The 13,826-nt window shown below is 34.3% G+C and overlaps 1 protein-coding gene across 1 annotated transcript in view; it reads right to left on the reverse strand.

The window, feature by feature from the left end:
• ZNF654 (zinc finger protein 654) overlaps positions 1-13,826 on the reverse strand; it is a 37,549-nt gene that overhangs the window by 11,382 nt on the left and 12,341 nt on the right. Inside the window, exons 2-6 of the mRNA XM_062003382.1 lie at positions 13,462-13,607; positions 8,982-9,063; positions 6,959-7,094; positions 2,829-3,031; positions 1,947-2,086 (exon numbers count right to left, since the gene is read on the reverse strand). Of these exons, the coding sequence (XP_061859366.1) occupies positions 1,947-2,086; positions 2,829-3,031; positions 6,959-7,094; positions 8,982-9,063; positions 13,462-13,607 (707 nt within the window). The remainder of the gene's footprint in view (positions 1-1,946; positions 2,087-2,828; positions 3,032-6,958; positions 7,095-8,981; positions 9,064-13,461; positions 13,608-13,826) is intronic.

Raw genomic sequence — 13,826 nt, forward strand, 5'->3', positions numbered from 1 at the left:
ATAATATGAGATTTCATGCATGCTGTCACATGAAGTGACAGCAAACATCTGCTATTTACAACTTTCTAATTGCTATCTTATCTTTGCTAGTAGTCTTTGCTGCTACATCCCTGCTAGGTTCGCCAGGCCCTCAATTTCAGATAAGGCAACATGATTTACGCTGTGCTGAAGATGTTAAAATATTCTCTAAGGAAAAATACATGATGGGGAATCATTTTAACTTGGCCTCCACTACTTAAAAAATTTGAATTACAGTACAGTCATGTCTCCATAAGCTTTGTTCTGTTCACGTTATCTACTAAGCATTATGTAGATTTCTCTTACATAAAATGTTAAGGCTCAGCATCTGTAAAGGAGGAAACAGTTATTCTGTCTGCACAGATATAATTGGTCTGAATTATTTCAAAGGTCCTCCAGTTCTATATTCTGAACAGAAGATTAAAATACTAAGATGTCAAAATGGTTTCCTTGGTAAAGAGATATCAAATAGTGCTTTAGTCTCTTCTGGAATTTCATTTTTCACATCTATTTTGCCAAAACCTAAGGACAGCCATTTTTTTTTTGAATAGTGATTCTGAAAATGGATGATGCAAGACTTAACGAACAATTGGCTAAGAGTAATGTTAACCTATTACTACAGCAAAAAGTATAAAAAGTAGGTTTCATATCAGTATTAAAAATCTATTTTCTAAAAGACTGAATCCACAAAACATAAAGCACTAACTATGTAACTAGTAAGTGTAGGCAAATTTCCTGATAAGTAGGAAGTCAGGAGATGTAGCATTTGGGCAAGTTGGTTTCCATTCCAAAATTTGTCTCTGGGCTCACACAAACTATGTAGGTATTTGGTGGAACTTATTAATCTGTCATATAGGGACAATCATGTCCCCCTTTGGCTGGACAGACTGCATGAAAAAATCATCAGGTATTGGCAATACATTGTATTATAAATGTATGTCACAGTCACAACACAAAATGGTTTTGGTTTGTGGGTTTTTTTAATTCAATGCAATCAATTAACCATCTAATTGTTAAGGATTTTTTTTTTATTAACAAACTTGGCATTATCACATCTAACCCTCATTACTTCCTCAAGAAAAAAAGAAGACACATCTTATTTCCCATTTCCCTGAAATCTAGGAACAGGGAAATCCTATATAGATTTAAAAATCCATATTAAAAATAGCCACATAGATTAATAATTTAATTTTTATTGATTCAAAAAAAAAATTTAAATCTTTGCCAACTAAGCCTTTTTTCTTCAACTACACAAGTTATTTGCAGATGTTACTTTAGGTACACAAACTAAACAGAGGGATTATCTGCCTTAGCCACCTTTCAGTCCTCAGAATGATGAAATTTGTTTTAACTACACTTACGAAAACATTTCTCAGCCATTAACTCATCTAATTGTCAAGCTAATTCAGTGTGTACAACGACATTCTTAAACGTTTTCCAGAAGACCATCATTTCTGTTATGGCTTTGTTTATGAAACAAGTATTTGCACAATCCATAGCACATTTCCAGAACTATATATTCTCTTTTTAGACACACTGGTGAAATATTACGGTTTGGTTATTATAAGCAGTGTCATTTCACTATCAGAACAGCAAAATATCTGTAGTGCCATAGAGTCTACAGACTACATATTGCTAAGCAATAAATGCCATATTTCTAGGTACTTACAGTCTTCAGTATGTAAAAGGTCACCCTTCCGTTACTTTGAGACAGTAAATAAATATTGTGTACTATGTAGGCTACCACTGTACATGATTGTATGTAAGGCAACAGGCAAAACAGATGTACTAGAGAAGTTTAAAAAACATATTAGAATGTTTTATCTGCTATTTTAAACCTGAGCTACATCTCAGAGTTAGATCATTTTCATTTTGGCAATAAGCATTTATTATCTGCTAAGCTTCTTCATCAGAAATAAAGTATTTACCATATACAATACATGTCCCCATTTTGAAGCTGTGGGACTAGGAACGATTCACATAGCTGTAAGGCTAAGGTAGTCTTCCCTTCTTTTTCAGTGTTGCAGATGATCTCAATTCCACTCTTGCAATCAGTTCTCAACAAGTGCTATACAATTAAAATAAAATAAATTTAGATAAATTTGCTAACACGAAACAAAAACCCATCAGACTTTGCTATAATAAAGAGGCTACTGAAAACTTCAGGAACTGCTATTAGCATATGAATTATTCGAAACAGCTTTTGTGTAGGTCTGTAAATCAAGATTTTGGAGCTATTTGGAGCTCTTTTATATTTCTTAGAGTAATGACAATCAGACAGACAATTGAGAAATTAAAACACTACACACAAAAGCATGATAGTAGCTTGTTCTTAAAACAAAGTTAGAAAAAGCATTGCTATCTAATAAGCGCTATCACTATTAAAAGTAAAGCCACATCCACCTAGAGTGTCATTTTATATACTGGGGCATCAGTAAATAAAACTTTAAGGCTAACAAAACTATATCATGTACAAAACACTGGACTGACATCAATTAAGTTCAAGTGCCTCTGTTAAAATAAGCAGTCAATAGTCAAATAGTCAAGTTACAAAACATTCATGACTCAAATTAGTTAGGGAATATATCTACAAGTAAGTTTGACCAAAAAAATTGCATTCAGGTCAACAAGATTTGTAGGTGCTTAACACTTAACTTTTCAAAGCTTAAGCCAGCACTAGGTAAAGCAACAGCACTGTAGTTGCCTAATTTTACGACATTTGGTTCTACAAGAACAAGGTTCCATATGCTTCTCTTGACAACTTGCATACAGTAAGTATTAAAAAAAAAATGTATACTGACAAACAATACCTCCTGGAATAGCTGATCTTCTAATGGTGACATATAAAGACAGGTGAAAAGAGCTTGATGGAAATACAGATCTTTACTGATATCTGGATGATTTATGCAAGATTTGATAAGAGCCATTGCCTCAGGGATGCGTTCACAGGCAATAAGGTATCGGGCACGTAGTTCAAAGAACAGTGGATTTTCAGAGCTTAAATATTTGTTAACTGTACAGAAAAGAAAGATTTAAAGGTAATTAGAATATGAAGTCCAAACAACAAATATATTTAAATGTAATGTTGTTTTTAATAGTGCGACGTCAACAAATAATATTAAAAAAGGCTCTGCTAAAGAAGCTCTCATATATTAAATTAAATACCATCAAGAATCTGTCCTTCTGCTTGGAAACAGAAATTGTTACATCAGTAATCTAATTCAGTGTTTTGGTTCTAACAGATCAACATAAGGTGCTGCAAAGGATTAGTAAAATATACACTACATAGAAGCAGATACGAACATTCTCAGAAAGAAAATTCCCTTCTTTCTCAGAATTGGAATCTGGATGATTGTCAGCCTACAGGGTCAAAACTACTTCCAATACTATAATTATGAATATTTAAAACAACTCTGGATATTCATTACCCATTAAAGAGCTCAGAATGGTGAAAAGGTTAACTGCAGTTCATACAGTGTTGCAATAAGTAGCTTTGAACACCTTGACTTTGCTTGGAGAACTGGAAAATACACTTTCTTCTTCTAAAAGCGTTACCGGTCACAATTCTAAATCCCTAAATAACTCTAAATTCTAGGCCCTCATTTCCAGAAATCTGTTTTTCAAATCTGAAAGCTTATCTTAAAGCTAACATTAAAATTAAATTATTTCAGCTGAGATGCTCAAACTATTTAATCTTTATGTAATGGGAAATTATGAAATACATATAAGATATACTTTAGATCTTAATCATAGAAAATCACACAGATGCTAGTATATCTCAGAATTAGAAGTTAAAAATATCACTCCAGAATACAAAATGCAGTAATGCTGCTTTTATTTTAAGAGTTGTTTGCATCTTGTCAAGTCAGTGCACATTCTGAGATGATAGTAGTGTGTTAAAAATATGGCCACAATTTCTAGTGCATACTCTGTAATACTGTAGAGTGTTTCATATTTAAAAAGAAAAAATATTGTCAATGTAGAGTCAATGAAGACTAGAACCGAGCTTGGGAAGTTTCTGTATTCAGAAACTTACCAGCAAGTTGACATTATAATGATTAAAAAAATTGAAGTGGTTACTAAAAACCACAACCTGAACAGCTAAAAGAAATCTTTTTCCCCAAAAATTAAAAGAGTACTTGAATAAAAACCTTTCACTCAAACTGCTTTTTAAAAAGATGCCTGGTTTGAAAGACATTCCGTATCTCAGAAACAAGACTTCTCTAGCATTTATATTTTTACACAAGCTAACATTTAAGGAATATTATTGAAGGTGATATAAGGTTTCAGATGGGATTTGTTAATAGATGTACTGTAAGGTTCACCATAAGAGAAGATCTCCTTTCCACTACCCGTTAACACTTCTGGGTACAAACTCACTAAAGAAGATGACTGAACAGCTGGTGTCTAACAATGGTCACTAAGTGCAAGAAAAAGCAATTCTACAGAAAAATTCTTAAAGTAGTCAAGGCCTCTCCTTTACTGAATTAACACACTTAACAATAATAAGCCAAATAACTAGTTTCATATGCAAACATCACCCAAGAGATTACTGAATATTCACATTGAAAAGTTAGAAATATTTAGCTTTCGTTATGTGCTACTGTGAAGAAAATTCTGCACAGCTAATAACTGTCTGTAACATCCTTTTCTTTCAAACCAGTTTTATCATTCCTGCTTTCTGAGTGGGGAAATCTAAGGTCAGTATGCTCCTCTGCCCCATAACAGAGAATCCCACTTCTGACAGCACAAGCTTCCAGGGACAGGTATCTCCTACACCCTCCAACACTGATTTTAAACAGACCACAAGGTCCACCTACACCACTGGCAGGATTGTGCTCTCTCTCTGTAGCAGAACATCCTCTTTCCCAGAGGAAGCACTTAGAGCTCTTTTAACCCCTGACGCAAAGGACAACTGCTAACTATAGCAGCATTTAGCCAAGTCTGTGATACATTAGAAATGGCTTTGGGAAAACAACATCTATTCTTTTCCAAGCAGCATGTGTGGTGCTTTGCTTTAGAGCGATAGATGCTAACCAGCATCTTAGAAACTAATTTACTGCTTAAATCTAAGAGTACCTCTGTCTACAACACTCTTCATAGGATGCCTTATTCTCTCTTATCTACTGGAAGTTTATTGCTCCTTTGTTTCAATCCCTTTCCAGCAATCTCAAAGCAGACTGCAACATCTCAAATATACTACAATTCATGTAAAGACAGACACAGTAAGGTTTATCTTGGCCTAAGCTTCTTTGTGTAATTAATGCATCCAAGACAGGATTATGTGGTTCACATAGTACACATTTATCACACTGACTTTTGCAAGTAATGGTAGGTGATTCAGCAACAATAGGCATCTTCCCTCATTTTAAAGTCATGTATTGCCAGGTTTCAAAATATACAACAATACTGCTAGCCTATAAAGCACCACAGAATATTTGTTTTGCATAAGACTTCACAAGAATCAGATTTTAGAGGAAGAGAAATGGCGAAGTTTCCAAAAGATATCTAAAATAAAAAGGTTGTCATCATAGGTGGGACATCAAGGAGTGTACAGGGATATTGGAAGATAAAAAGGAGGAAGAATACCTCAGCAGAGGTGAAGGAGATGCAGTCTGCAACAAAAGGAAATAAAATGACCATCTAGTAATAATGGCCAGTTTCATTCCTACTCTGCCAGGATAAAACTGTGTAAAAATCCTCAAATTGTTACCCATCATATAGAAGCTTCATGATGATCAAGGGAATCATTAAGGCAAAGGTCTAAACTAACTCCACTGGAGAGATGAGGATTGAGTCCTAAATTCAGGTCATAACCCCTAAAACTTCTGGAGTTCATTATGCAATGCAGAACAAAACAAGGATATTTGTTTTTATTTTGTTTCTGTAGGTATTTGTCTATAAGTTTTTTTCAGATACATAATAAAAATCATGGTTAAACTCTGTTGGTCAAGTGCTTGCTTCACAGCAGAATCAACACAGCTTACTCATTTAATCAGATTAATTTGCTGTCAGAATACTTTCTTTGGTGAAGAAGCTCTCTGAGCTGTTCTGACTTTATAGTCCTCTTCCTCTCTCTACAGAATGAATACGTTGCCATAAACACGGTAGTGAGTATGAACCATGCAACACACCTTACCAACTAGAGAAGAACTAGTATTTTCCATCACTATCAAAACAGAAACAATTTTTAAGAGATCCTCTGTGAACACTGCCAGCAAAGACATTGCATAGCTGTTAGGAAGGACTTTCCTGTAGTTGAGATATTTTCCCCTCATTAACTTATATTAACATTCTACTAATGTTTGTTTCCACGCTCTGTTAAAAATGCTGGTTTACTTTGCAGCCTGAACAAAACACCAAACTCACTCCAAAGAAAACCCAACAACAACAAAACCACCAAAAAAACCCAAAACATCTTTCTATTCCCAACTCTAGAAACTACATTTACATTAACAGAAAGGAGTTGTACTAGATCTATCAGGTGTAGTCACAAGACTCATTCTAAACACAACCTAGAAAAAACACAAGCCCAAGTATTTACAATTTAAAAGAAAAAATAAATGAGTCAGAATACCATGAGACAAATACAAATCAGGTTTTCCGTGGTCATGTTACTTCGGTAGCTTAACTGAAGTCACTCTGTGCTCTTTCAGGGGTTGAACATCTAGATTTTGTAAATTTATTTTAAAGTATCTGCTCAGTACCCTCTTGTACCTGAACAATCTGATTCATACACTATGAAAGTAGACTTAAACTACTAGCAAAGAGATTATGTTTTCTTTCAAATAAAAAAAAAGGGACTGATACATTTTACTACAGAAAAATACATAAACTTTGTGCAATGCCAGTTGACAACACTTGACCCGAATAGAAAAAAAAAAGCAGAATATAACACATTTTTCAGTATTCTAAAAAAGGAATGTGGTAAATGAAATACCTAATTCTTGTGACACAGGCTTTGCTTTTAGAATTGCTTGTAATACCGGATCCTCCCATGGTCCACCATCTCGGATAATCCGAGTCACTAGTTCCAGGTTAATATTTCTATATCTATTTAGAAGGTTCTGACATTCCTACACGTAAAAAGAAAAAACATTAGAGAGAAGAAAAAAAATGTTGTCTAAAAATAAAGTTAGGCCACACAAAACGTAAGAAACAAGAAAGCCTACACACATTTAAACACTTCTTCCACCAACAATTCAGGCTACAAAGTCTTTATTGACCAAGCTTAGACCAAGCCTACACAAATTCCTAAAGCAAGAACTTGTATCCTCTAAAACAGTAACATAGAGTCGTGTATGCCAGAATGCTCATGTTTTCTACAAGCATGCAGTAAGAACTTCTCGTGTAACAATGCAAAAATGACTTTCCTTGAATTACAAATAGTACTGGCATAAGCTGTGGGAGAAGTCCTCATCTCATGCTAGTCTGCACAGATTTAGACATGTTGACTCTGGATTTGTGATCCAGTGATGGTAGCTAAATTCTAGGAGGGAAAAACTGAATTAAGTCATGTGAGTCATCATTTTTCGAAATCCCTATATAACAGAAATTATGCTTGCCTAAAACAATACAAAATGTTGTAGTCATGCATAATTTTCACATTTGCCAAGTTCCTCTCTTTCCTTGTTACTTGCTGTTTGTCAACATTAATGTTAATCAAAGGTAGAATTTTAATCACAAGTATCTAATTTTGAAGCAGAAGATCTAGATAAAGAATGGCTTCTGTGCACACAATTAACTTCTTTACATATTTTTTTTCTATAAATTCTTTTAGTTTCAACTATTTTAAAAATATTCTGATTAACATTATTTGATGATAAAAAGTTAAGTAACTGAAACAATGGTCTATAAGTTTGATTATACAACTGATTCAGAATTTCTCCATCTAAAAATGACATAAAGATATATCTTAATGCATTCATTGTTCAAAAGTCAAAGCACTCGAGATCTGTTATACAAAAGTACAGAGAAGAAAGAGTTACACATCACACTTCCTCCTAAATGCTTTCTTGTTCATAAACTAGTTTTAAAAAGCACTTACTGCTGGACTGTTCATTAATGTCCCATTACTCTTATTCAACAGACTCTACCCATTCCTGAGGCTGCTAAGCCATTCCTTGATCCCATTCTTCCATCAATTCTAATCAAACACGTAATTGCTGCTGGTTTGATAATTAAGGACTGCTGACATATTAATTTCTAAATGCATTAACAAACAGGTATCAATAAAAAAATAACAAAGGGATAGCTATTTTTCAAACTGCTGTTTTGTGATGAGTATTAACAGAAGAAACAACCCTGTTTTTCATCTTTTCCTACAACAAAGTTTCCTCTCATGACGGCCCAAATGCTTGTGTTCCCATGTCGCGAACTCAAGCCTCAAAAACAGTTCAGGTCAAAAAGATTTATCTGGCAAAAAAGGGTAAGTTTTTAAATCTATGATAATTTATCTCTTGCATTTCTATATAGCCATACAAAACCTCATCCCAGTCTAGCCAAGAGTACAACAGTTCTAAACAATGCAAGTTTGTGCTGGCCTGAACAGTTCATTAAGATAGATCTTCAATTTCAAATTACTGTTTAGAACCACAGAGGGAAACATGAGGTTTCATGTCATGAACTGGTATATGCAACACTGGATGACATTAAGTTCCAACTAAATAACAAAGCTTCCCTCTTCTTTTGGGAAACACAAAATATCTTTAACGAGATCAGTATTACAAGGAAAAGTACACATTTTACTTAGTCCAAGTAGATTCAAAGACCGATACTGATAATAAATCCAAGAGTAAACGGTTTTCTTTACTAACAACCCCTTTTTCTCCCCCTTCCTTTGTAATTAATGCAGCTACATTTTTTCACTATAATGGAATGTTTCCTCCAGGTTATATATCCACAAAAACTGTTTTTACATGTACAAAAATATTAAAGATTTATATCAAAGTATGCAACACTACCTGGATCGAACCTAAAATATCTTTCAAAGGATCTTCATAGAATTCATCCTTTCCAAAGAACAGCAGCAATTCAAAAAAACTCCTAAAAAACAGAAGCAGTGACAAGTCAACCAAACAAAAAAATATTAATTCAAAAAATGAAACCACTCTATTCAAAGCACTGGAAACAAAATTAGGACTTTAAGTTCTAGACCTGCATCCATGCCAGAGTAGCTCTATAAGGTTTGGCTAATGTCAACACTCTCCAAACACAACTCATACTTCAAAAACATTATGTTGGTCTGATATTTTGTGCTGGATTTTGGTCGTTAAGACTTAACACCCACACACACATATCTCACCAAACACTTTCCATCTGGCAATAAGTTGCAAGTACAATATAGCTATAGACAAGCTAACAAGAATAAATCAGTAATAAACATAACTTTAAATCTCTTCTGCCGCACCTTTTTCTTAAGTTCATGACATTTAGACTTACGGTACTTGCCTGATCATCTCCCTCAAGAACTCTTATGTCCTCCATACTGCTAATCCTGCTTTACCATTAAAAAAGTGAACATTCCTCAAAAGCCAAAGCATTTCTCAGGTAAGCAGTAATTTTGAGGAAGGAGGAAAACTGTAAAATGACTATAGTATGCACAGTGTATAAGGAACTACATTCAAGGAACAGTAATTTCACATGAATGTATATCCCCAACAATTAATATTTTCAAGTACAATAAGCACTTCATACTAACAAATTTGATAGCATTTCCGTCTGTTTTGCCATAATGTTCACTCAGGTCTCTCTTTGAAGATGCAGGTTTAAAGGTGCTATTAATTTCATATAAAAAAAAAGCCTTTGAAGATTACTTCCAAAGGGAAAGATTTTGTTCAAATACACAAACTGAGCTAGATTCACCTGTGTGGCATTCAAACAAATTGATAAAACTTCAATTTTACCACCACCAAGTTTTTAAGCAAATCAGGTCTATGCGCAGCAACATGAATTCACAAGTGTTACCTCAAAAGAGGTGGCAGATAAGCGAGAAGGCAGGACTGATCCTTTCAACAGCAGCCAGCCTAGATTCAAACTGACCTGTGGCATCCATGTTTTCCATCATCTTAAAATACTTGTCTAGCATTTTATTTATTTTTAATACAGTGACTGAGACAATCCTGAAAGCAGAATCAGAGAGGTTGGTAAAAAGTAGCTTTACAGAGCTTAATAAATTTAGGTCTTCACCTACAGAAGTGTATTTCCAGATAATACTTGCAACTCAGTCAATTTAACCAAAAATCTAAGTAGATGGATCTCATGGATCTGCAGACAGCTCCAGTGCACCTACTGTTGCTCTGCTTTAAGATTCTGAAAAATTTAATTTATTTGTAAAAGCTAACAACCAAGTACTGCACTAACATCAACTGCAAAGTCATAAGCAGCAGGCAACAACTAAGCAACTCTCAGATAGGAAGATGGTACTAAAGAAAAATTGTCATCTAGGGTGTTTCAGAAACAGGAATGAAGAGCAAATGCTTCAGTCTCGTAACAGAAGAAAATATGAGTATTTTTTCTTTAAGATTACTCTAGATACTTTTTCCAAATGAACAGGGAGAATAAGGAGGCAAAGAGGGACAAGGTGGAACATGACTCCCGAAAGAAGTTCCAGCACTCTTACAACCCAACTCTTACAAGTTCTTATGAGTCAAGATCTTGCTGATGGCAATTTCTTTCCCAGCGATGTCACTTAGTCTTTTGTTATGACAGCTCTCAAAGTAGAAGGTAGATTATCATAAACAGCTGGACATGGAACACTTCTGCAGAACAATTACATTCACTGCACGTATCCTCAAATTTAAAGTCAAATCGCACTTATCCACAAATTACAAGTCAAACTTTAATATATTTGAAGTTAATATCCAAAGTATTCCTACAAAATATTTCCTTTTTAATCAAGCTAATTCAGAAGAAGTTAAAGACCAGACTTAATGCAATTTTTTCAGAAATACTGTGAAGGATCTTAGTATTCACATAATTTTGTATGGGAATAATGCAAAAAGCATTAAAAAAAAGTTTCCTTTAGATTATGCTGCAGTATTTTTTTTCCCAACCAGTGATAAGCTTTGCCAAAAAACAGACCTAGAAGATACCTATTCATTATATTCAACAACAGAATTCTTCTCCAGATTATGTCCTTGAATCAAAACTCAAATATGGAAAGAAAAAAACACTGGCTCCCAAAGAACATTGTTCTAAAGAACACTATCACATTTCATGTTAATAAACAAAATTTTGCAGCATATTTGACTCTCAGGAAAGGTCAGACATGAGTCATGTCATGATCTGGAAAGCAGCCAATCTGGAACTTAAATAATAAGACAAACTAGTTAGAGCAATGAAGCATGCATCCGTTTTCATTGGCTTTGAACGATTTAAAAAGAATAGGGTCTTGGGGAAAAAAAAAAATCTGGAAATTAATAGTGAGCAAGTACATACTACAGTTTTCTTCCTGATCAATGCACCTGCTTCACACTCTAATCAGGTTAATAAAGGAAGCTATCAAAATATTTAGACTTCCTCATTACCAATCTCCATTCAGTTAAAATTACTATAGTCAATTCCAGCTTGTTCATGTTATCTTAAACCAGTTTGCAGCATGTCATATCGACATTTATGTTATCCTGTTTGCAATAACAGTACTTCTAGATTTATCACAGCACTACTTTGATATTATTGGCATTAGAAGAATGCCTAGGAACACTAGCATGCTGCCACCATTAGTAAAACCCCCTGATACTAATGGCATTACTGATACTGCTTCATTTATACTTGATAACATGTCTAGTAAGTATACAAAATGCAGTAGTCCTTACTGTTAAGAGTTTATTGTTGGAAATCTTACTCAAGTATGACAATGCTCAGGCAGATTTTTGCTTTCCAAGTACTAGCACTTAATATTCAATAAATTTCCAAAATATTTAAGCAAAGTTTCCCAGGTAACTGCAATTACTAAGCCCCAGGATCCCTTTATCATATCCCAGGCAAAATTATGCCAGTCAAGTAGAGTCAGAAGAAAAAACAAGCTGGCATTCCATAACGGACAAAAATCTCAGTGAGTAAACCCAGCACCAAAATCCAAGATAGACAACCATGACAGGAACTCAGCAACCAATTCACTTCCAGATTATCAGAAGATGACCACCCTATGTAAAACAAATACTTGAATTTTCAACTTTTTTCCCCACAGGCTTTGATGTTTAGAAGTATATAAAAGTGTGGTTTGAACTTTATGAAAAACAAAAACAAAGGTTACCGTGTTTTGATGCAACTGCTAGCCATTCTCCAATACCTGAGTATTCCAGTTTAAAAATCATGGTCTTATGATTCCATAAATAGTCCCATGTCAAATAGTTTCATGCACGCACACAAAACACTAAATATCTTAGGTGAAGTTTCACCAACACTTAAAAAGTAGCATATACTCTGTGAGTACAGAATAAAGTCTGACTCCTATGTAATTAGTACTAATAGGTTGAGAACAGTGGAAAAGAAACCTGGTCATTCTAATAAAGGAAACTAAGAGAGGAAAACTAGGAGAGCATTCACTTTTGATGACTAGATCTGATGGGAGCGAGAGATTTCCACACAGAATTCTGAACTGAGATACCAAGCTGCATTTGAAAGCACTGCTCAACAAGAAAGTAGTTTAACCTGCTGGACAAATAAATATAATTTACTCAAACTAAACTTGCAATAAAGCTAGCTTTTAGGTTTTTGTTCTCATCTGCTAAGAGAAGATCAAGCATGTTGCATCTTAGCTAAGCATAAATAATTTAACACTGATGTTTTGAAAAGTACATTTTTAGAACAAGAAAGAAATGGAACTCTTACTGATCTATCAATCATTACACTGACACTTGTGGCCTTAATGTGGGAAAACTATCAATGCATCAAGAAAGACTACAGCAAGCTTTACAGAACTGCAGAATGTTGGGTTAGAAGTTGAATATGACTTTTAGTCAGTTAACCATACAAGTCATTCCCATGAGCACTTTGACGACTGAAACCTACAAATCCATTTAAAAAGACTTACTTAGTTTTTAAATACTATGAGAAATTTATCTTAAATACTTAGTTTATTGCATCACTGGGTAAATTATTTTCAATTATGTACTATCACAGGTGTGTCTTCAAATACTTTAAAGTAAGATCTTCCAAAAAAAAGACTGCACGGTGATCACTTATTTCTTTAGATTATTCATTTTGACAGAAATCCCCTAATGACATAACACTAAGATCTGACTTGAATATTTGACAAAGGCATTAAAAGACTAGGGTTTTTATCCTCAGCTAGCAAAGCTTGGTTTCACTTAGCTATATCACCTGATAAAACCACTCTTAAAAGCCATTAGGGATGTCTGAGACTCTTTTTCTATTATAAATGTAACACAGGCAGTTTATACTGTAAAATAAATAGTAATAATAAAGAGATGTACTTACAAAGCAAGGCTACTCAATACATATTGTACGTGCTCACATTCAGCTGGGAACGACACACAGGCAGATGTGAAACAACAGAGTGCCGTTTGAAGCACCTGAAGCTGAGGCAAAGGAACCTGCCATCTTCCAGCATAGTCTTCAACAACCTAAGGATAAACACATTGAAATATATATTACAAGAGAAAACATTCTCTTTAGTCAGAAATTGTGTTGCCAAACCAAAAAAACATATAGAAACCTACATTATAAAAGATAAGGAACCTGAGAGACTGGAGGTTTGGGCAGCAAGAAATCTAATGAAATTCAACAAGGGCAAGTGTAGAGTCTTGCATCTGGGAAAGAATAACCCCATGTACCAGTACAGC

The sequence above is a fragment of the Colius striatus genome, chromosome 1 (assembly GCF_028858725.1).
Source record: "Colius striatus isolate bColStr4 chromosome 1, bColStr4.1.hap1, whole genome shotgun sequence".
Taxonomy (NCBI): Eukaryota; Metazoa; Chordata; class Aves; order Coliiformes; family Coliidae; genus Colius; species Colius striatus.